Source organism: Silene latifolia, chromosome Y (genome assembly GCF_048544455.1).
Source record: "Silene latifolia isolate original U9 population chromosome Y, ASM4854445v1, whole genome shotgun sequence".
NCBI lineage: Eukaryota > Viridiplantae > Streptophyta > Magnoliopsida > Caryophyllales > Caryophyllaceae > Silene > Silene latifolia.
In genome coordinates, this window is record NC_133538.1 from 178,124,319 (window position 1) to 178,147,369 (window position 23,051).

Sequence of the window (23,051 nt, forward strand, 5' to 3'; positions counted from 1 at the left end):
AATGATTAAGAGTTAATGCATTAAATTAGTTGAAGTTTTGTATATATTTTGAGGTAGAGGAAATTGGTTAATATATTTACAAAGAAGTTGTAAATTAATTAAATTGGGCATTGTAGGACCCATTATATATTGATATAATGATAAAATATTACTTAAGAGTTAAGTGTATAGTACTTATTAATTTGTATCATATAATTGTTATATGATCACATTAATACTTAATTACACAAGATAACTAAGCATACGATTTAAACGCATTTGTCGGACAAATACGGAAAATCAAAACGGACCTATTTTGCATAGGTGACCCTTTTTTTTAGTAGACAAACATAATGATGTTTGTTCTTTTCTAAAATCACACTTTACTAGTGAAAGTGACTAGTCCTACAAGCTTTAATCATTATGCATTCAACTAACACACTGCCCATTATGCATGACACTATTTTAAGTGTAAAATTCACCCACATAGAGAGTGTGTGCCGTGAGGTTCCATGAGAGAGAAGAAAAGTTATTTTTATTTTTCCTCTATAATTCACATGCAAACCTCTCTTTATTCTCTCACTGCAATCATATTAGATTATCTAATTACTAAGGTATTAATTCAAATAATATTAAGGGTTATTACTTATTTTATCTAGTTAATGAAATTATTAATTTTTGGGTGAAATCTTGATGCAACTAAGAGGAGGTGTTCATATTATTAAACCTATGGAGTTTTGGAGCATCATCCCATGTTAATGAGCTCAAGAACAAGCATAGGAAGGTGTCCTTGCTTGTGCTCATTTCCGTCTCATCACCATTGTAAGAAAACCGTTTTCTCCTCATTCTTGTTTTAAGTTATGCATCCACTGGATTCATATGAGTATAAATTAAGAGTAATTTATAAAATCTATTAAATAAGTTTAATAGGGGTTTTTGAAACCTTTCAAGCATTATTGCAAGTGTACTCAATTTCCGTTGTATATATCTCATTGTTCAACTGCCTAGGACGTTTCTAGCAGATATCCTCCTTAAAAAATATAGCCAAGATGATTCTCCAATCATTCTTATGTGTTTAGAATATGTTATTTGTGTAACTCCTTGCACATAAAACCATCTCATTTCTAAATGCTTAGCTTCATTTCCTTAGTACTTCCTGAGTACTAACTAATAAACTATGTAGCTATATAGAGACTTCTCTCAAGGATTCGATTTGTAACATCTCGTTATACTCCAAGTATACGAGGTTTAAGAATGGTAATACATCTTAGCTTAATGAATTAATTCTGCAGCGGAAGCAAGTGGATTCAATTTCTACATGTTCAATACATTTGAACTTGTCTAGACTCTTATCAATATAAGAATATTCATTTAACGCTAATATCCTCTTAGAACTCTCTTTATAGGTCTGGATACCTTAAAGATGTATTATTCCTCTCCTAAGTCTTTCATCATTCACAGTGATCAATATGTCATTCACATATAAGACTAATAATACCACCATACTCCCACTAAACTCCATGTATAAACAGAACTAATCGACAATTCGAGAAAAGTTTATCACATGATCAAAACATACAATTCAACTCCTTAACTTCCACTTAAGATTTCTTCTTAAGTTTTTGTTCTAGCTTAGGATAGTTGCGATTTACAAAACTCATGCAAGATGAATTTAAAATCCAACTATATCAAATCATATCCGAATACAATGAAGCGTTGTTTTTCCGTGCAAAACCCTTTGCCACCAACCAACTAATCAAGCTTAATAGACATTTTCATGTTATTTATGCTCATTTCAGACTCTTATGAAGTTGAGACTAGATAAAGCATCTTAATAAGTTACAGGTTCATTACTTTCAAAAGGTAACATGACTCCTGTCCACTTTAGGTTTCTAAGAAATAATTGCTGATTTTGACCAAGAAGGAACATCTTCCTACGTCTTATTCTCAGTTTGTGGCTCTTGAACATTTTCTCCCACTATGTCTTTAAGAAATAAACTTCTTTTCTCAAGCGACAGCATCACGAGCTACAAACTTGTTGTTCTCATGATAGTTGGGTTACAAAACAAAAGTGTATAAAATTGATCATGTTAATATAATCTACAACACATTGTAATTATATTAACTAATCATTCTTAATTTAATAGTTTCATAAATAAGATTTTAGTAATATAATATTTTAATTACTAAAACGAATCTCAATTGAAGGAAACAATTAACATTTATCATTTTACTTGTAAACATATTTAACAAGGTTTTAAAAATTATGCATTTATATAATGACCTCGCACCTAAATTATATAAATGATTCCGAGATCCATCTTTACACAAACATGGGAACGGGAAACCGATACATCCCTGTAGATACCTAGTATCTATTGAGACTCCAACAAACACCCGATGATTATCGGACTACAACATGATTTGGAATCGCAGCGTTTGAACGACAGTTCGTGTACAACTTTACGTCGGAAAACTTAAAACGATTTCGAAAATAAAACATTTCAAAACTTTTCAAAAATACCTGGAGTGTTTAATGCATGACGACGGGGTCCCAATGACACTAACTAGAGTCAAAACCGACACCGGACCAAAAACCGACTAAAAATTCAAATTCCGACTCCAACAACGAGTCAAACCAAGTCAAACACAAAAAAACAAACCATTCAAATGCTTCCATGTTAAGATTTCCCGGGATCGTGAATGGTCAACTACCAAACATGTGCATACAAATCCTAGGATAGAACAAATCATGATTGCATTTGTGTGAAAGCGACAAGACACCTCGAAGACGTGCGACGTGGCTCGCGCCTCTTTGAGCAGCCCAGGTGGCCACGTTGCTCAAAACTCACACAACCACTAATTCTCCTATAAATACCCCTCAAATGCCACCATTTGAGAACATACGCGAGTGTCCACCCCTTCTTTTCTCCTTTAAAATTCCCGACTCGACTTCCTAAGTCACAAACCGACACGTGTTTATGACCTACCGATCGTAAACACAAGCCTTACACATTTTTTGGTACCGTCATCGTGCATTAAATCACTTGACCGACCATTTCTACCACTAAACCATCACTAAACTTAACAAAATGCTCTTTTTACTTACTAAAACGGTTTTAAACCGAGTCTTTTCCGACCAAACGAGTTGATACACTTACGTCGGTTTCTCGCCATAAGCCAAGCATGTAAGTATGAGGGTGTAAAAATCCTTTTTTATCATTTCTTTACTTGTTTCATGACTGTAACATGCTAAATCATGCATAACATGGTCCAAAACATGGGAAGAATGAGCCAAAACCGGACTTTTTGGTTGAGGCAGAGGCTACTTACGTAGCACATAGGCTCGCGCCTAAAGCACCCTGCCCAGCCTTAAGTCCAATCCGTGTTTGGTCTCTTCATCCCCCTTATTTTCATATTTGTAAATGGTTTTTACCATTACAAATATTTTTAAATCCTTTTTATTTTTACAAGTTTTTAACCATAAAACATTTTTCACCCTTGGTTCTTAATACCATGACGGTTTAATCTATGTTTCGGTAATAATATTTGGCTAATTACATTTAAAAGGTATTTTAAAGCCTTTTATTTCATTTATTTACATTTTGAAGGCTATCTTAAAGTCTTTCATCATTTCTTTACACTTTCAAAATAAATGTATTAGTCACCAATACAAAGTCATCCTTGGTTCTACATACCATGTCGGATTTTAACCCGAGTACGATGATGAATATTGACTAATTATATTAAAATGAACTTAAAAGAATTAGTTCATAATCATTTTCAAAACTATTCATGTCAAGCTTTCAAAGTCGAACCCGACATCGAATATCGTCAAAACAATGACGATTATTCAAGTCTCGTTCTTCAAATCAACACAAAAGTGGCCTAAACGGCCTTTTCAAACCAAAACAGGTCAAATACCCATTTTTCAACACGTTTTATAAAAGTTTTTCAATGGTCATATTACGTCATATACCGTTGAATGACCCGCGCCTAAACATGCCACACTTCTTTTTCTATTTTCAAACCAGGGGAGACCCCCTTACATCGCCAATAGGCTCGCGCCTCTTCTGGCTGCCTGATGCAGGGTCTGTTCCCCTTCCAGCATTGGTCTAGGACGATCCCGACTCCGGCTAACCCGAATATAGGACGGATCAGATGACTAATTCGCTCATTCAAATATCATATTTGCAAAACGTCTTACTAAGACAAATGGATCACGTTATGCACCATAAACCTAATTTGGTAAATAGATGTTTAATTTCCGTCTTGCATGCAAATCAACCATAAATCCAACTCGACATCTTATAATTGATATTTGGATTAAATCAACCGACTTATAAAGCTCTCACATGTTAGGTTTAAACTATTGGATGCGCATTCTTGCATATAAATTGTTATATCAACTTTTGCATTCAACCAACCAAATCGATCAGTAGAGGCCGATACCGCGGGCGAGATTAGGTGTCTGATTAAAGAGCTTCCCAATACGTACCTTCACCTCTTACTCAGAAACTTTGGATAGTGGACGACCTTATCCAGGGCGTACGAGAGTCATCCTAGAGATAGGATGCTAAAGAGGGACGATTCCTTATCTTTAGTACCTATGTCAAACACTTCTTTGTGCTTCGTTTGACCGAGGTATAAAGTGGATTCGAATGGGTTCCAAGCATCCCACAAATGCTTGGTGGTGACTCTGAACATCTCTAATCGTTTTGAGACCCTTGCCGAGACGAAACCGACCGATTTAAAATGATCCGGTCGAAAACATTTTTAAGCTGCCGAGCGTGGCTTTCAAAAGACCGCTATACGTCCACGGATTGGCTTGGCGTGTAGGTGGCCATGTCCACAGATTGGCGACTCCGCTGGGGAAAACTAGGACACTTGTGTCTTTGTGATCCCTTGATGGTGAGACTCGAACGAGGTCTTGGTTGGAATGCATTAATTGATATTACGGTCACGGTCGGGTTCCTTGTTCGGGCCCACAACCTTACCCTTTTCGACCAATTGGCTCGTCTCGTCGGCATGAGTTTTCTCATCCCCGCGTTTTGAATCCCGATTGAGTCAAGCTTACCATTGACGATACACATTTCTGTTTCGTCAAAGAGCTTTCATTACCTTCGAGCACGAGGCTAGGGCACCCTCCTTATACATTTTGTTTGGATTGGTATCCCTCTCGCAAATCGGGGTTTGATTGCTTGGTGTGTAACCCACCCTCTAGGCCAAAATCTGTGTCAGCATTATGCATAAAATAATGAAACTGTGAGTGCTTATGTGCTATATGATCATAATTCCTTCCGTGTCATTTTCAAACTTTCAAAAAACGCCTTTTTGCGCCGTTATAATGGCCATTTTAAACCTTGGTCTTTCGCCGACCGTTGCTTTTCAACACGCTTTTCTAGGCCGTCGTAATAACGATTTTCTAACCCGATTTTTATAACCATTTCAACAAGCCTTTCTAGGCCGTCGTAATGACGATTTTCAAACCCGGTTTTATAACCATTTCGACACGCCTTCCTAGGCCGTCATAATGACGATTTTCAAACTCGGTTTTATAACAATTTCGACACGCCTTCCTAGGCCATCATAATGACGATTTTCAAACTTGGTTTTCTACAACCATTTCAAATCACCTTTTTACGCCGTTATAATCGCCGCGTAAAAACACAAATTTTAACCCGTTTCACACCGATAATGGCTCTTTCAAAACCCGAGAAAACCACACACCCTTTTCTCGAGACACTTTCAAGATCCCGAGGACCATACACCGTCCCCGAGACCTTTTCAAACATTTCAAACCCGATTTTCAAAACATACATTTTGAATTTCAAAAACTGTGTTGGGAAACAATATATTGTTTTCCGAGCCGACACAAACTCAAAACCGTCTTTTGCAAAAAAACTTAAGACAACCTTCTCAACTGGCCGACTTGCGGAGATCCCTATCTTTCGAAGCCCTCCATAAAGCGACGAATGAATCTTTTTGAAAATTTCTATTTTCGAAAACTTTAGTCCACCATTCCAATTCCGCCTCGTGTCTATCGAGTCGAAGCAAATATACTTATGGGTCTTTACTTATGAGTCGTCTCACCACGTGACTCGTCCAACGGCGTCACACCGCTACGTTGGACGCGTGCCAAAGGTTCGGTCAACACCGTCACGTCATAAATCGAGTCAGCACTGAGGTACCACACACGGTCACCCTCGTCTGGTAGAGTCTGATATTTGTCCCGTCCTTTGTGTTGTCTGCGTTCAGTCTTTGAACCGTGTCAGATTGAGTTGTAATGTGAGCCGTTTTCTCTGCCTCAGAACCATGGCCCCGTCTTCAGCTTCATCCAACAACAACAACGACAACAGAGATGTCACAACTGCTCAGCTAGCCAGCCTACTCACTACTCTTAAGGTCACTCTGGACCGTGTCGAGACCCGTATCGACACCCTGGAAAACAAGGAAACTGGAGAGCACAACACTCCGCCCTTGACTGAAACTGAGAAAAGGCTCAAGCTCTTGGAAGAACAACTCCTAGCCCGGGGTAACAATATCCATCTTGAGAACAACCGAAGGTTTGAACCTATTGGGGATCAACTACCTGACAACTTTACCTTGACCGATGTGCCCAAATTCAAGGGAGTGGAGGACCCTCTCAATCATATCCGAGCCTTCAAAGACTACATGGCCATAAAAGGGGTCAAATAGGAACTCTTCACCCGGATCTTTCCATCATCCCTGGAACCGATCCCTCGCCAATGGTACTACTCCCTTGACCCGAAGAACCTCACTACCTGGGATGAGGTCGCAGTTGAATTTGCTAAGCAATATGCCGACAATGTCAAAATCCAAGCCAATAACCGTACTCTTGAGGTCCTAACCCAAAACGACAAGGAGGGATTCACCGAGTTCTTATCCCGTTGGAGGAGGGTAAGCACTCAGTTGGTCAGCAAACCGAGTGAGTCAAATTTGGTGGAAAGGTTTGTCAACAATCTCCGCCCGGTGTATGCCAACTTACTGAGGTACCAAAACATCAAGACGTTCCAGGATCTAAAAATCCTTGGGACACGCATTGAAGACGACCTCCCAAAGGGTGTTCTAGCCAAAACCACCGGTAGAGGCTACCAGGGGTTCACATCAACCAGATACCGCCCCTATGGTCAGACGAAAAAGATTGATGAGGTCAACCTCCTTTAACCAACCGCCAAGAGAGCTGAGCGCCCCCAAAGAGTGTTCACCAATATAGGGTCAACTAATGCAAGCCCCCTGAAAAGGCTTATAGACCAAGGGAAGTTACAACCGATCGAACCCCCCCCCCCCGCGGATCCATCTGATGCTAAGAAATCCCGCTTTTGGAACCCTAATTCCGACTGTCAGTACCACTAAGGGAAAGGGCATGACACGGAAACCTGCTTCAAGCTCAAACACATCATCCAAGACATGATCGAGAAAGGGGAATTGCCTTTGCCTCCACCGACTAAACCGAACAACAAAACAAACCATTTGGGAATCCATGCTATCTCCGATGATGAACCGACCTTGGACTGCTCACACCTCATCTTGCCAATTGATGACGAGGTGAATGCCTTGGAGAGGGATGCCTCGGACGGGGTATTTGTGTTCAGTGCCGCAACCATGCTTGCCATGTTCCAACAAGTTGAGGAAGCTATAGCCAATCTCTCCGCAAGGATTACCCGACTTAACGATGCTTACCGCCGACTGATTTTCAATCCTCCAACGCCACGCCTAAGGGAAGGTCCCCCAGGCACCCAAAACTACCCTCACCAAGATGGATTACTCCCACGACCATTCTGGCATGCACCTCATGATAATCACCCTCACAATAATTACCCCCACAATAATCAACCTCACAAAAATTTCCCTCACAAAAACTACCCTCACAAAAACTGCCCACCGAGGAATACCCCTCCAAGTTACCCTCGAGATCCCGAAATAAATGGCATCTGGAGAGATGATGTTAAGGATGTCTATACAGTCCCAGGGAAATTGAAACAGGCGAAAAAGATCGGTCATCTTACTCGGTCCGGACGCCCCTATCAAAACCCAACAGGCATTCCAACAACGAGCGACCAGGTTGTCCCGGACGTGGACACTGAACCCAAGGCTCCCGAGAATTTGATACTCAAACAGGTGGAGAAGGCAAAAGCCGAAATTTCAATTTGGCAACTGATTGCCACGTCCTTCGAGCATCGACAAGCTCTACTACAAGCCTTGGGAAAACTGACTCTGCCCTCTACCTTCTCCCCGAAAGAAGTGGTAGCACACATGACAAGGGATGTCCCTGATCTGAGCAACCTGGTCATTTTCTCTGACGAAGATATCCCTCCCTTCGGAGCCAACCACAACCTGACCCTGTACATCACAGTACAATGCCTCAAAAAGAATGTGCCTATGGTCCTTGTGGATGACGGATCCGCGGTGAATGTCATTCCCCTCAAAACGGCTCACAAACTAGGTATCAAAGAAGCTGATTTGGTCCCAACCAATCAAGGAGTACGCGCTTATGACGACACTCATCGTAAGGTCGTAGGGCTTATCACTCTAACCGTCGCAACCGGACCACTGGAAAGGCAAACCAGTTTTCAGGAAGTCGACATTGACGCCTCCTTCAATATGCTTCTGGGACGTCATTGGATTTACGCCGTCAAGCGGTTACTCCTACCCTTCATCAGAAAATCAGGGTCCCCTTTAACAGGAAAACGATCACGATTCCTGCTTCCCCGATCAAAGCCGTCATGAAAAAGGGAATAGCCTCCCAAGCCATTGAGGAGGACGACAACGAAATATGAGGATTTTAAGTTGTGAATGCCCTAACTGATGAATCAACACCCTTTGATTGTGACCCATTTGCCAACCTCACAGTCAACCGCATTCTAATGCGCCAAGATTATTTCCCGGGTTTACCCCTCAATCCGCTGAAGAGCGCCTTACCTCCCTTGAAACAAGCTAAGGTCCCCAACATCCCCTTTGGGCTGGGCTATGAACCTACCAATGAGGATATCCAGGAGATGAACCTCCTAGTTCGGAAGCCCAAGAAGCACGGAGTTATCCTCAGTCTCTATCATTAGACCCTCAATGGATACTTTATCCCCGAGGGAGAGTCCAAGCTCTACCATGGCTCTTCTGAGCCTATCTATAACTCTGTGGCCAAGGTCAGACACCCAGGTGTAGAAGTCTTCCAGGACTGCTACTTCATCCCCAACAACACCGAAGTTGCATCAACCGAGTCTAAATCGTCCCCATGCCTCGACGGACAAGCGGTCACTCTCCTCTTTGGAGAGGATAACATCAAGCACCTCGACTATGAGGACATCTACAACATCGCCCTGAATTACAACCAATTTGACCCGACCTCCTTGATCTCTGATACTGACCCAGAGAAAGCTACACAAGGCTGGAGGAAGACCGTCAAGTGGACCGATTGCCAAGGCCGCATTCTCAAGATCACAACTGGAGAAGGCCCTATGTTCAAAGAGGGAAGTGAAGAAGAATATGAGTCTGAGTCAGAGTCAAAGTCTCTCATAGCTCCTAACACTCCTGATGTCAGAGTCAAGGTCCCCTTCCCGCTGTTCTATCAAAAACTTGTGGCTACTTCAGAGGCTGAGTCAACTAGGGTCGTCCCCACTCCCATGGAAGGTGACAACCTGAAGCCTATTCCAGGGGCCACCTCGTCTGCTGTGTCGCATCTAAATGACCATGGGATGTCTGTCCTCTCCGAGCTTTACGCTCGTGTCAACTTAATGAACGCTAAGTTTGCTTATGACTCGTCTCAATTTAACTGTAATGCAATTCTGAATGACTATGAGGAATTTGACTTGAGTGGCTACCCACCTCACTTAGCCAAAGAACTTGACAAACGGGAAACCAGGACTCCCATCATCGAGGAGACCGAATCTATTAACGTAGGAACTGACAACACACCTCAAGAACTTAGGATAGGGACAACCATTGACCCCTCGGAAAGATAACAGTTCATTGACCTCTTATACGAATATAAGGACGTATTCACCTGGACCTACAAAGATATGCCTGGGATTGACAGGGAAATTGCAGAGCACCGGATACCCATTAAACCCGGAGCTAAACCCGTGAAGCAAAAGCTGCGACGAATGCGTCCTGAATGGGCCATGAAAATCAAAGAAGAAGTGGATAAACAGTTCAAGGCCGGGTTCATCAAAGTGTCTGAGTACTTTGACTGGGTGGCCAACATTGTTCTGGTAGCGAAGAAAGACGGGAGGATTCGGGTTTGCGTCGACTTCAGGGACCTGAACAAGGCGAGTCCAAAGGACGACTTCCCTTTGCCACATGTTGACATTCTGGTGGATAATACCGCCGACCATGTTGTCCTATCATTCATAGACGGGTATGCTGGGTACAACCAGATCAAAATGGCTGAGGAATACATGCACAAGACTGCAATCACTACACAGTGGGGTACATACTGCTACACGGTCATGCCCTTCGGCCTCATCAATGCCGGAGCAACCTATAAAAGAACCGCTACCACTCTCCTACATGATATGATGCACAAGGAGGTAGAGGTATATGTCGATGATATGATCGTCAAATCAAGAGAACGGGGCGGCCACATCAGCGCCCTCCGGAAGTTCTTCGCTCATTTGCGGAAGTATAACATGAGACTAAATCCTCAGAAATGTGAATTCGGGGTCACCTCCGTAAAACTCTTGGGACATGTCGTCAGCAAAAGAGGAATTCAGATTGATCCAACCAAAATCAAAGCCCTTCAACAAATGACATGGCCTAAGAACGAGAAGGTGATTCGTGGATTTCTCGGTCAGGTTCAATACATCTGCCGCTTTATAGCCAAGCTCACCATGATTTGTGAACCAATCTTCAAGAAGCTTCGCGCCTCCGATCACAGCGATTGGGACGACGACTGTCAGAAGACCTTCGACAGGATAAAAGAAATCATATCCAAACCTCATGTCCTCATGCCACCTCAACAAGGGGTTCCCTTATCCCTATACCTGACTGTCATAGACACAGCCATGGGAGCAATGCTAGCACAAATAGTCGACGGTGAAGAACGAGCCATCTACTACATCAGCAAAAAGTTCATCGATTATGAGACGAGGTACACCCAACTGGAAAAGACATGCCTTACCCTAGTATGGTCAACAAAGAAGCTGCGGCATTACATGCTCAGCTAAACGGTCCACATCTATTCTAAGATGGACCCGGTCAAATACATCTTCGAAAAACCCGTATTAAACGGAAGGCTGTCTAGATGGACACTCATGCTGTCCGAATTTGATCTCAAGTTTGTACCCCTCAAGGTTATCAAGGGAAGGGCGGTCGCCGATTTCCTAGCAGAAAATCCCGTCAACGAGGATCCAACGACCAACACATGGTCACTTCCTGACGAAGACATCCTTTGTGCCGACTCTGCCGCATGGAACCTATACTTCGATCGTGCATCTAATCTGAGAGGCTTCGGGGTAGGAATCCTTCTAATATCGCCATAAGGAGAACATGTTCCAATCTCGGTCAAGCTAGACTTTGCCGTCACCAACAATGCTGCTGAATATGAAGCATGCCTCATCGGCCTACAAGCAGCCATAATACTTGGCATCAAGAGACTGAGGATCCACGGCGACTCCTCGCTCATCATCAATCAGGTATTCGGATCATGGAAAATCCGAAGTGACAGCTTAGCTCCCTACCGAGCGAAAATCAATCAAGAGGCCGAGTTCTTCGACCAAGTCGACTGCTTTCACTTGCCAAAAGAAGAGAATCAATTTGCCGATGCCCTAGCGAAACTTGCCAGCTCACATTTGAGCCATCAACAGCGACGAGGAGAACCATGATGAACCATGGTACCAAGCCCTCCTCAACTAAAAAACCAAAAATGAATTACCTCCTAACTCTGATCCAAGAGGACAAAGAGCCATCCGTTTACTTGCATCTTAATTCGTGATAAACCAAGATCAACTATACAAAATAACACCCCAAGGGATTCTTCTCCTTTGCATTGATAACCACAAAGCCAAAAAAGTCATCGGAGAGGTCCACGACGGAGAATGTGGCCCTCACATGAGCGCATTGATGCTTACCTGAAAAACCATGCGGTTAGGTTACTATTGGACCAACATGGAAGCCGATTGCCGTAACTACGTCAATCATTGCCACAATTGCCAAATCTTCACCAACATACAACACATACCACCATCCCTTTTATACACCATGACATCACCCTAGCGTTTCTCAACCTGGGGACTCGACATCATCGGGAAAGTTAACCCGATAGGCATTAAGGGGCATTGCTTCGTTCTCGTCGCCATCGACTACTTCAATAAATGGGTGGAAGCACAGACATATGCAGTCTTGACCGCCAAACAAGTGGCCTAGTTCATCCAAAACAACATCATCTGCCGATATGGGGTACCCCATGAAATCATCAGCGATCAAGGCTCTCACTTCCGGGCGAAACTCAGGTCTTGCTTGACAAATACAAGATCAAACGACATCGATCATCACCCTATCGTCCCCAAACCAACGGAGCGGTGGAGGCAGCGAACAAAACTCTTGTCACAATTATCAAGAAAATGCAAGACAACTACCGCGATTGGCCGAGCAAACTCCCATTCGCACTCTAGGGATATCGAACCTCCTTCCGAACACCGACAGGTGCCAAACCATTCTACCTAGCATACGGTATGGAAGCGGTTCAACCGGTAGAGTTATAGCTCCCTTCTCTACGCATCCTACTGGAGAGTCAGGTCCCTGAGGCGGAATGGACCCGTCGAAGGTACGAACAACTCACTCTTTTAGACGAGCGGTGTCTCAACGCCTTGCACAACGTCCAGCTATACAACCGACGTATACAACGGGCATTCAACAAGAAGGTTAAACCCAGGAACATCAAGGAGGGCGACTTGGTCCTCAAGTGAGTTCGAGCACCTTACTCGTCGATCCGAGGGGAAAGTTCAAACCCAACTGGCCGGGCCATACCTGGTCAAGAAAATACTTCCGGGGGGCGCAGTGAGACTAAGTGACCTAGATAGGGAGGATTTTACAAACCCGACCAACCTAGACCAACTCAAGAAATACTACCCTTAAATCGTCGCAACCAACGACCTAACCCTAGTTTTACAACTAGCAACCACCTTAACCCTCTTCAAGTTAAGTTCCTCAACGCATTCTGATTTGAAATTGCATGTTTTATCGAGTCTAAGTGGCGGCACATTGCCCGTTTCAAATGTCCTTTGGTCTGTCAAAGGCAACATCCATTTGCACTCAAACAAAACCCCCTGAACTACGAGCATGGTTTGATTTCACCTCTTCAGGTGGATACGTAGCCAGTCCTTCTTATACATGAGGGATACAACCACAAAACCCAATCAAAAATTACAAGACATTTCGAACTACGGTCACGGTTTGATTTCGCCTCTTCAGGTGGATACGTAGGCTGTCCTTTCTTACACAAGAAGGATACAACCATCCCCATAATAATAATAAAAAAGCATCCCTTCAAAAAAAAGAAAAGGAAAAACATTCCCTTTTCCACAAAAATACGAAAGAAGCCTTTCTCCCTTCCTACAAAAATCCCACCTTCTCGAGTGCAAATGTTTAGGATGATTCAAACCGAATTGCCTTTACAAAATGGATGGAAGAAACAAGCATTCACAATTTTGACACGAGCAATCCTCTTATTTAATTAATAATGGGAGGGATTACAATTTCAACAGCAAATAAAGCTCGACGAGTCTACAACTTGTCAAAGCTAAGGTGTCGACTAAAACACCTCACATAGTAAAACTAGCACAAAACACACAAAACATAGCTAATACAACATAATAAAAACTCACAACGCTAATACAACATAATAATAAAGTGGGTAATGGAGGTGTTCATTCTTCGATTCTACCCTCGCCTTTTTACTCGGGGTACATCTTCCCCTTGTTCTTCTTGTTGGCCCGCCTAGCATGGACTTCCTCCTCAGAACGGATCCTCGACGGATCTACAACGGCGACGGCCTCCGGTCTGTTGCAAGACCACATGTTCGGTCCAAAACGAGCCCATGCACGACCCACTACATTTTTGGGACCCGAACTTCTCCTCTTTGGTGGCCTCATCACATCCGGGATAACTCCATCAACATAATCCTCAAAGAAGGCACAGTTGGCCTTGCCAACCTCTCGATATTTCAAGTCGACAACCTGGTCCTTACAGGATGTGGACCTCTCCTCCAAGGATGAAGCTCTTGACCACTTGACATAAGCGGGTGTCACCATTGTCATGGCAACAGGGTTTGGTACCTCCCAAAGCGGCCGAGCGGCCCACCATCTTTGGAAGACCTCCACAAGCTCGGAGTTTTGGAAAACATTCTCTTGGACAAGAGTATCTTGAGCGGGCACCTTTTGTTGACGCCTTATTTGCCTCATGAGCCTTTCGGGATAAATGAAGGAAGCAACCTTCAAATCCACCACCATCAAAGAACGAGGACTAGCACCTGTTTGGGGTAAAACTAGCATAATAAAGAAGGCCCACTTAATAAAGTAAAGACTATGAAAGAAGTGATGAGGAGGAAGGAAGCCCGCGGTTGGAGAAAAGGGAAACGGGCTTAAGAAAGATTAGGAGCCCATCATAGGAAGCGTCCGCGTTAAGGAAAGAAGCGTCAGGGAGAAGTTAGGGAGAAGTTAAGGAGATTAGGGAGAATTGGCAAGAAAGTCCGGGTTTTGGAAAGAGTCCTTATGGAAATTATATTTCCTTTCCATATTTGAGGTAGGACATATCTAGGGTTCTTACCCTATAAATAGCCAAGAAAGCAAATCAAGAAGTCATTCATTGAACACCCGCATTCATACATCAACACTCGAGATCACATCTGAACAGATATTATACGTTCGTCCAAGATCTTGCAGGCCTGACGCCTAGGGCCAGCAGGATTAGCTTTGTGCCGTAATTGTAATCATCCTCCTATTCATATAGTGCAATACTTGGCAGGGTACCGTCTCTCCCGCGGTTGTTCCCACATTGGGTTTTCCGCGTCACCAAATCTTACGTGTTAATTTACATTACGCACTTAATTTTTCTATTTACTTATTGACATACGAACAAACGTACATCCAACCAACGAATATAGACTACTTTGACCCTATTTAATCGACTTGGGTAAAAATACCTAAATAGTTTGGCGCCCACCGTGGGGCATTGTGGTCGTCAATCGTTGATATTTTAGATATACAATGGAAAAGCAAGCATCTGAAGCCGTGTCATGGAGCAGGCAACCATCACCACCACCACCGTCTACCCAAAATCCAACATCAATAGTGGCCACGCAGGCTCCCGGACATACCTCAAGAATCATACCGACAACAAAAGCCTCTCTACCTCCCAGGACTCCTGTTGTCGTGTCCCAGGCCAGGTCAGAAAAGGGAACAACAAGTTCATGCACCACTCCGCCACCTAGTCCCACACAAATCTTACTCACCGGCGTGGAAAATCTTCAGAAAGCTATGGAAAATATGAGAGAAGACCAGAGGAGAGCAGATGCTGAGGCAAGAAGGAGAGACAGAGCTCGGGCACAGTTGATATCCTAAAGCGGCGATCATTACTCCAGTAAGTGGGACAGGTGAAGGAAGGTCTCCTTTGATAGATCGACACGGGGAGCATCGAGCGGAGCGGATACCAGTGAACTAATAACAAGGTTAGATTTGGCTACGATCTTGTCGAGATGGAAGAATAACTCCACGAGGTTAGGATACCTCACACCGGATAGGCGGCGTAGGCCATCCGCATAGGGACACAAACAGGTGGCCTCCCGTCGCCACCACCCCCGCAATAATTGAGCGGACACTTGTAGCAGATCCGAGTCAAACCAAAGAAATGAACGCGGCAAAGCAGAGAACAATCGTTACCACAACCCCCCTGGCTGCCGGAGCCTACCAGAACCTTCAAGAACCCGGATCAGGAGGAAATATGCAGGCAGCTGACAGACGGACCCCAAATTCAGCCAAAGATAAACCAATCAAAGAAGATTTGAGCTAAAAGAGATCTTTGAGCGGTCCCAGGGCTACCACCCCCACTCGAGAAAGCAGCTCTGACGATTCGCCGATTCACCATTCGTGGACACCATATCCATCACAAATGATGCCGAAGGGATTCACAAATCCAAATATGCCTCTTTCGATGGCACAAAGGACCCCTTTGATCATATCACCAAGATAAGCGCAGAAAATGATGACGGTGCGACTATAGGGCAAGTCAAGAAGGCTTGAATGTGCAAAGGATTCGGTCCACCCTAACAGATCGGCACTTTGATGGTTTGTGAGCACCCAACAGTGTCGATATCTACATTTCTTTGAATTGGTGAACGCATTTACTCAACGATTAGCGACCAAAGCCACGAAGCACGGGGAGACCTGTACAGAATCGTCCAGGGGGCAGGAGAGAGCATTGGAGAATATAATACCAGATTCAACAATGAAAAGGTGGCGGTACGAGAATGTGATATCTCAACAGCAGTAGAAGCCTTCAGAAGAGGCCTCCACCACGACTCCGACCTATACAAGCAGTTAACCATGCATCCATGCCATAATGTCGAAGCGAAGACAGAGAAGAAAGCGGTACACGCCCTAATCGGAGTTGGAGGAAGATGTCTTAGCTGTGAGCCGACTTGCTAAGCACGCCTAGTATCTCCATTACCTCAGCCGTGGAGAAGTCAGGAAGAAAGCAAACCACCAGCAAGAAGGATGAGAGGTACAGACCATACGGGAGGGGAGTCAACAGAATCGAAGAAAATCAGCTACTCCCCACTCTGGCAGAATACGGATTCACCACAAGAATCGGAGGAGTCTTGAAAGCACTCAGGGAGATTGGAGATGGAGTCAGGTGGCCCAACCCACCAGTAGGAGAGAAAGCATGGAGAAAGGACAGCAAGAAGAAATGTGAATTCCACCAGGATATTGGGCACAACACTGAAGATTGCTACACATTACGAAGAGAGATCAAGCGCCGGTACGAACAGGGGAAGCTGAGCCACATATTACCACGTGGGGGCAAGCAGCAAAATAAGGTAGGCTCAGCCGGCAGACCCACCCACATGCACCAAAATTATAAACGTGATAACAGGCGGCTCAGACTTGAGCGGGCTGACATATTCGGCAGCTAAGAGACATGCTACAGAGACCAAAGGAGACAGGCCAGCCAATTCGTGCAGAATTTCTCACAGTGACCTGCCAGCAGTCAACTTTGATGAAGGAGATACATACGATGAGCGAGAACATCATGACGCACTTATTATCACCTTATCAATGGCCAATTGCACGGTTAGAATGGTCTTGGTAGATACAGGAAGCTCGGTCAACTTGATCATGCTGAAAACTATAGAAAATATGGGATTCAGCGAGAAGGATTTACAGAAGAAGACTATTCCGCTAGTAGGCTTCAGTGGAGAAACGACCAACTCGCTAGTGGAGATAGTCATCCCAACCTATGTTGGGGGAGTCAATAAGCAAGTCAGGTACCTGGTTATAGATGGCCCCTCTACTTACAACGTCATCTTGGGAAGACCATGGTTGCACCAAATGAAGGCAGTCCCCTCAACATACCACTAGTGCATAAAATTCCCCACCCCATGGGGAGTAAAAACGATAAGAGGAGATCAGGAGGAAGCTAGAGGCTGCTATAAGAAGGCACTCAAGTGCACTGCCAGCCCCCCCGCATAGCAATTACAAAAGCAGCCTATCCAGGACGAGTACATCGAACCTCCAGCAGAAGAGCTGGATCAAATCAACCTGGATAAGCTGCACCCAGAACGAACCGTGCTCATTGGAGCAGGATGTACAGGAAGCTTAAGACAGCAGCTAGTCAAGTTCTTACATGATAACATGGATTGTTTTGCATGGTCGCACGATGACATGACATGAATGGATCCGTCCATCATAACACATAAGCTTAGTGTGGACCCAAAGTGTAAACCCATCTAACAGAGAAGAAGGAAGTTTGCAGCGGAGAGAAATAAGGTAATCAACCAAGAAATAGATAGCCTGTTGGCAGCGAAGAAAATAAGAGAAGTGAAATATCCAGAATGGCTGTCCAACGTAGTGGTGGTGCCTAAGAAGAATGGGAAGTGGAGAGTATGTGTGGACTTCACTGATCTCAACAAAGCATGCCCTAAAGATCCATTCCCGCTGCCTCACATTGTGTTGGAGCTTGTGTCCTCCACAAATTAGTGTGATAACATTTGTAAATCTCTTACAGGTTCACAAGGGCATACTTCGTATTTTAATCAGTTGATTAACGAATACCTAATAACGGTTGGCTTGCTAGAAAGTTTGACGTTATTATCATACAGATGGCGGTGATCAAATGGTCCCTAAAGGTCACACCTATAGAATGTGCTTGAGAGATGTGGTTATAGAAATATAATCATATTGATGCCTTATATGACTAAACAGTTAGTCAATGTGTTGATGAGACAATTATTTAATGAAGATTAAATAATATTAGTTGAGACTAATTAACTGTCAATTCGTAAATTGAATATAATAAGTTATATTTAATTAAATGTATGTAATGTTAGCTTGGACGAATTAATCTGTTAATTCGTAATTAAATGTAATCAGTTATATTTAATATCAACAAGATGAATGTGTCATAGTGGTAATAGTGAGGGTACTCAAACCAAGAGGTCATGGGTTCGATCCTCACTAGATGACAATTTATCTTTAACACATTTATACATTTTTGGAATAACCGAAAATAAGGATTTTAATCCTTATTATTTTGGTTCATATGGGCCCATTTTTGGAAAAAGAAAATCAACCCTATTTCTCCATATACTCGGTTATAAGGAGAGTTAGGTGTTTTTTTTCTAAACCTAATTTTTGCTCATCATTTTCTCTCATCAGAAAATCACACAAATAAACCATAATATTTACAGAAAATTGGGGATCTCATTCTAGAAATTTGAGGGGCATTTCTCGGAGCATCTTGAGTGCAACTGATAGGAGAATATCATTGCGATATTGTTCATAGGCCATAAAAGCTAGGACCGAAGGTTATTTCTTAATTCTTTACGATTTTGTTTATGCAATTTATTTTATGACTAGTTATCATCACTTTATAATTCGTTATAATCCTTAAATATAAAGGGATGCATACAGATAAATCCCACAAGTGGTATCAGAACCAAGGCCACGAATTTTAATTTTGATGATTCTCATAAAATTGTTTGTAAACAATAATTAGGGTTTTCGAAAAAATATAATCGGCTAGAATTTTTTTGAGCCGTGGAATTATTTTTTTTCGTATCCGTACTGTTCACGGATGAACAGTATTTTTTTTTTAAAAAAAATTTTTTTTTTTCTTTCGGTTTCTCCTGAAAAACCGATTAAAGTTTTATGCTGCTGTTTTTGTTTATGCCGATTTGAAAAGCATCCGAGAAAAGAATTTTTTTTTCCTGTTACTGTTAACAGAGGACAGATTTAAAAAAAAAAAATTGTCTTGTTTAGGTTTTTACAGATAAAACCGTGTACAAAATAAGGAAAGATGTTTCCTGTTTTTAGTTTAGCCGTGCTGAAATTATAAAAAAAAAAAAAAATTGTTTTTTTTACTGTTTAGCCGAGACCAAAAAGAAAAAAAAAGGATTTTATTTTTTTTGTTTTGGCCAATTTTGTTTATACATTAAATTTATAATGTATGATAATTTTTGTGAAGCGGTTCACAAAATTTAAAGATACCTAATTATTTTAAAGCAGTTTAAAATATTGATGGATTAAATTCATATTACAACTTTAATATGAATTAAGTTTGAAATTAATGTGATTAATTGAGGAATTGTCACTTAATTTGTTAATTTTAATAGGTAGTTTGGATAAAATTAATCAACATAATTAAGGAATTGTGTCATGTATGTTTAATTTATTTTTAGTTGATGCATTTTATTTTAGTTGAATGAATCGTTGAATGGTTTTATTTACGTATTTTTACAATCGGTTGTAATTTGTAATACTTAGTGTGGCCTTAGTCAAATTATGTTTTCGTAATGAAGGAAACATAATTTTTTATGTAATTATGAGATCTCGTATCTCCTTTTATTTTTTCTTTAGTTTTGGGTTTTGAAATTATAATGTAATAAATAGGTTTATTATGTAATTTATTTATTGTAATTTCAAAGAAGACTAAAGATGGATATTGGAGCTCACTCCCGCTACATGGATCAAGATGGAACATCTAGACAAGCTTCTCGGGTCCATGGATGGATTCCAAAGTTGTATTAATGTTCATTTTGATAGGATAGGCCACACTAGGACTTTATTTTGTTTTACGTTTTACCGTTCTTATTGCTTTTCATTCACATGATAGTTTATGCATCATATTCCGCCTAAACCAAACCACCTACTACTAAAATGCATGAAAATTGACTCATATAGATTGTATGTTAGTTTTCATTGACATACAGATGTCACTCAGTTTAAGCCATCACCTTAGTTTATTCATTCACGCATGCTAGATATTAGTTCACTTAAAATGAATTAAAATAAAGTTGATGGGATCTTCCTCTAAAACGGAAATTGAGATTAGTCTTTATAAGGGCAAACAACTATGAATCCCTTCTTCGTCGGTAGACATAATATGACCCCTTCTACGTTGGGTAAGTAGTTTGTGTTGACTTAGTTTATCTCAACATCATAGTCCGAAGAGTTTCTCGTGATTATGATGGACTAAAGATAGAATTTACAGAAATTTATCGACCAAGAATTCTAACTGTAGAATTAGCTAAAAGGTTAGCTTATCAATTTGCAGATAATTGAGTCTTGGGATCATTTATATAATTCTTGAGGGAGATCAATTGTATAATAGCTTGAGTCTACGCGTTATAGCAGTATTGCATTAGACTTAAATCATAAACGATGAGTATGCTTATTTATTCTTCTTTTCGTAGTGTAGAATACGTTTTATATCGATAATACTGTTACAACAAATGGCTGGAAATAACGAAATCCCAATGCCAAGTGCCACACTTGATCGCGAGTCCTGGCTTAAAGTTTTTATGGACAACATGAATCAGTTCACACGTCTGAAAAATGACGGGTCCAATTTTGCGGACTGGGAGGCATCATTGCGGAATGCTGCCACTGCTGACGGTAAGCTCAGGTATCTAACTGAGCCAATACCGGTAAACCCAGGCCTAAATGCAAGAGCTAACGATATAGTTGCTTATAGTGACTTCGTTATGGAAGCGGGTACTCATCTTTGCAATGGAAACCAATTTGCAGAGACGCTTCATTGCTCAGGGTGCAAACAAGATTTTCACCACGCTCACTAACGAGTTCACAAAGGCACCGAGAATCGTTACTTATGAGCATACCTGTCGCTTCTTTGATGCGATACTCCAGAAGGGCCAACTGGTTAGTCCACACATTCTTCACATGATTGAGAATGTCGAGAAGCTGGAGGCACTTGATTGTAAAATCAGTGAGAGCATTGTCATAGACCGAATACTTCATTCTCTTCACGATGGTTTTGCCATTTTCAGGGCGAACTACTACATGAATGACTTGAAAAAGAGTCCTCATGAGCTACACTCCCTTCTCGTACAGACCGAGAAGGATATGAAATTGAGTGGGAGCATGAAGCAGTATGTTCTCACGATTTCCAACAAGGGTAAAGGTAAGGGCAAGGCTCATGGCGACCTAGCTGTAGGTAAGCCAAAGTTTAAAAAGCCAGGAAACGGTAAGAGTGGGCCCGGTGAGACTAGTGGCTCATAGGGCAAGGCAAAGAGCAAGGGCGGTGACATTGAGTGCCACCATTGTCACAAGACTGGACATTGGAGGAGGAACTGTCCCGTGTACCGTGAGGACATTAAAGCAGGCCGCGTCGTTCCTGTTGGTATGTAATCTTATATTCATATGATAGAGATTAACCATGCAAGTTTCGGAACTTAGGTACTTGATACTGGTTGTGGTTCTCATCTGTGTAATAATTTGCAGGACCTAAAGAACATCATACCTCTCGAAAAGGGTGATGTGTTCTTGCGAGTCGGGAATGGAGCACGAGTTGCTGCAGTCTCGAAGGGAACATATGTAATCCAACTCCCTAGTGGTTTTAAGTTATTTTATATAACTGTTACTATGTACCCAGTTTATCTAAGAACATTATTTCTATTTCCGTACTCGATATAGACGGTTTTGCATTTTTAATAAAGGATAATACCTGTATTTTCTTTTTAATGAAATGATTTATGGCAAAGCGCCCATGAATGGAATTTACATCTTAGATCAAACCACGGAAGTATTACACGTGAATAATAAGAAATTAAAGGTTGGTGACAAAGATCAAACCTATCTATGGCATTGTCGAATGGGACACATAAATGAGAAACGCGTGAAGAAACTCGTCGATAATGGGACTATTCCCGCATTCGAATTTTCTACATATGGCACGTGTGAATCATGTCTCATTGGCAAAATGACTCGAATTTCCTTCAAAGGTGTTGGAATGCGCACTAGTGACCTATTAGGACTCATACATACTGATGTTTGTGGACCTATGTCAATTACCGCTTGAGATGGCTATAGATATTTTATCACATTCACGGACGATTTGAGTAGATACGGATATGTCTACTTAATGAAGCATAAAAGTGAGTCCTTTGAGAAATTCAAGGAATACCAGAACAGGGTTGAAAACCAACTGGGTAGAAAGGTTAAAACACTCTGTTCAGATCGGGGTGGCGAATATCTTTCAAATGAGTTTGATCAACTCCTTAAAGACTGTGGAATCGTTTTGCAGTTAACTCCACCTGGAACACCTCAATTAAATGGTGTGTCCGAACGAAGAAATCGAACCTTGCTTGATATGGTTCGATCTATGATGAGTCACACGGTAGTGCCTGATTCATTATGGAGTTTTGCTCTTTTGTCAGCTGCTCTTATACTTAACCGAAGTCCGACTAAAGCTGTCGAAAACTCCATATGAAATGTGGAAGGGAACGGTCCCTAACTTGTCCTTTATTCGAGTTTGGGGCTGCGAGGCTTATTTCAAGTGGAGACACGAGGATAAGCTTGGCCCGCGATCGGTCAAGACATACT

At 42.1% G+C, this 23,051-nt stretch overlaps 1 protein-coding gene across 1 annotated transcript; it reads left to right on the forward strand.

Annotated features, from left to right (window-relative positions):
- Positions 1 to 492: 492 nt before the first annotated feature.
- Positions 493 to 22,204, forward strand: LOC141634317 (uncharacterized). The gene is made up of 5 exons (XM_074446544.1): positions 493 to 801; positions 18,899 to 21,114; positions 21,237 to 21,368; positions 21,497 to 21,849; positions 21,951 to 22,204. Exons 2-4 carry the CDS (start codon positions 20,942 to 20,944, stop codon positions 21,726 to 21,728), a joined length of 537 nt encoding a protein of 178 aa, XP_074302645.1. The 5' UTR covers positions 493 to 801; positions 18,899 to 20,941; the 3' UTR covers positions 21,729 to 21,849; positions 21,951 to 22,204.
- The last annotated feature ends 847 nt before the right edge of the window (positions 22,205 to 23,051 follow it).

Bases quoted from the DNA above. Each gene is read 5' to 3' on its own strand.
- LOC141634317 (XM_074446544.1), top strand. From the start codon at position 20,942: ATGGCTGGAAATAACGAAATCCCAATGCCAAGTGCCACACTTGATCGC. The intron at 21,115-21,236 runs GTATCTAACTGA...ACCAATTTGCAG, and splicing joins ACTGCTGACGGTAAGCTCAG to AGACGCTTCATTGCTCAGGG. The intron at 21,369-21,496 runs GTTAGTCCACAC...TGCCATTTTCAG, and splicing joins TACTCCAGAAGGGCCAACTG to GGCGAACTACTACATGAATG.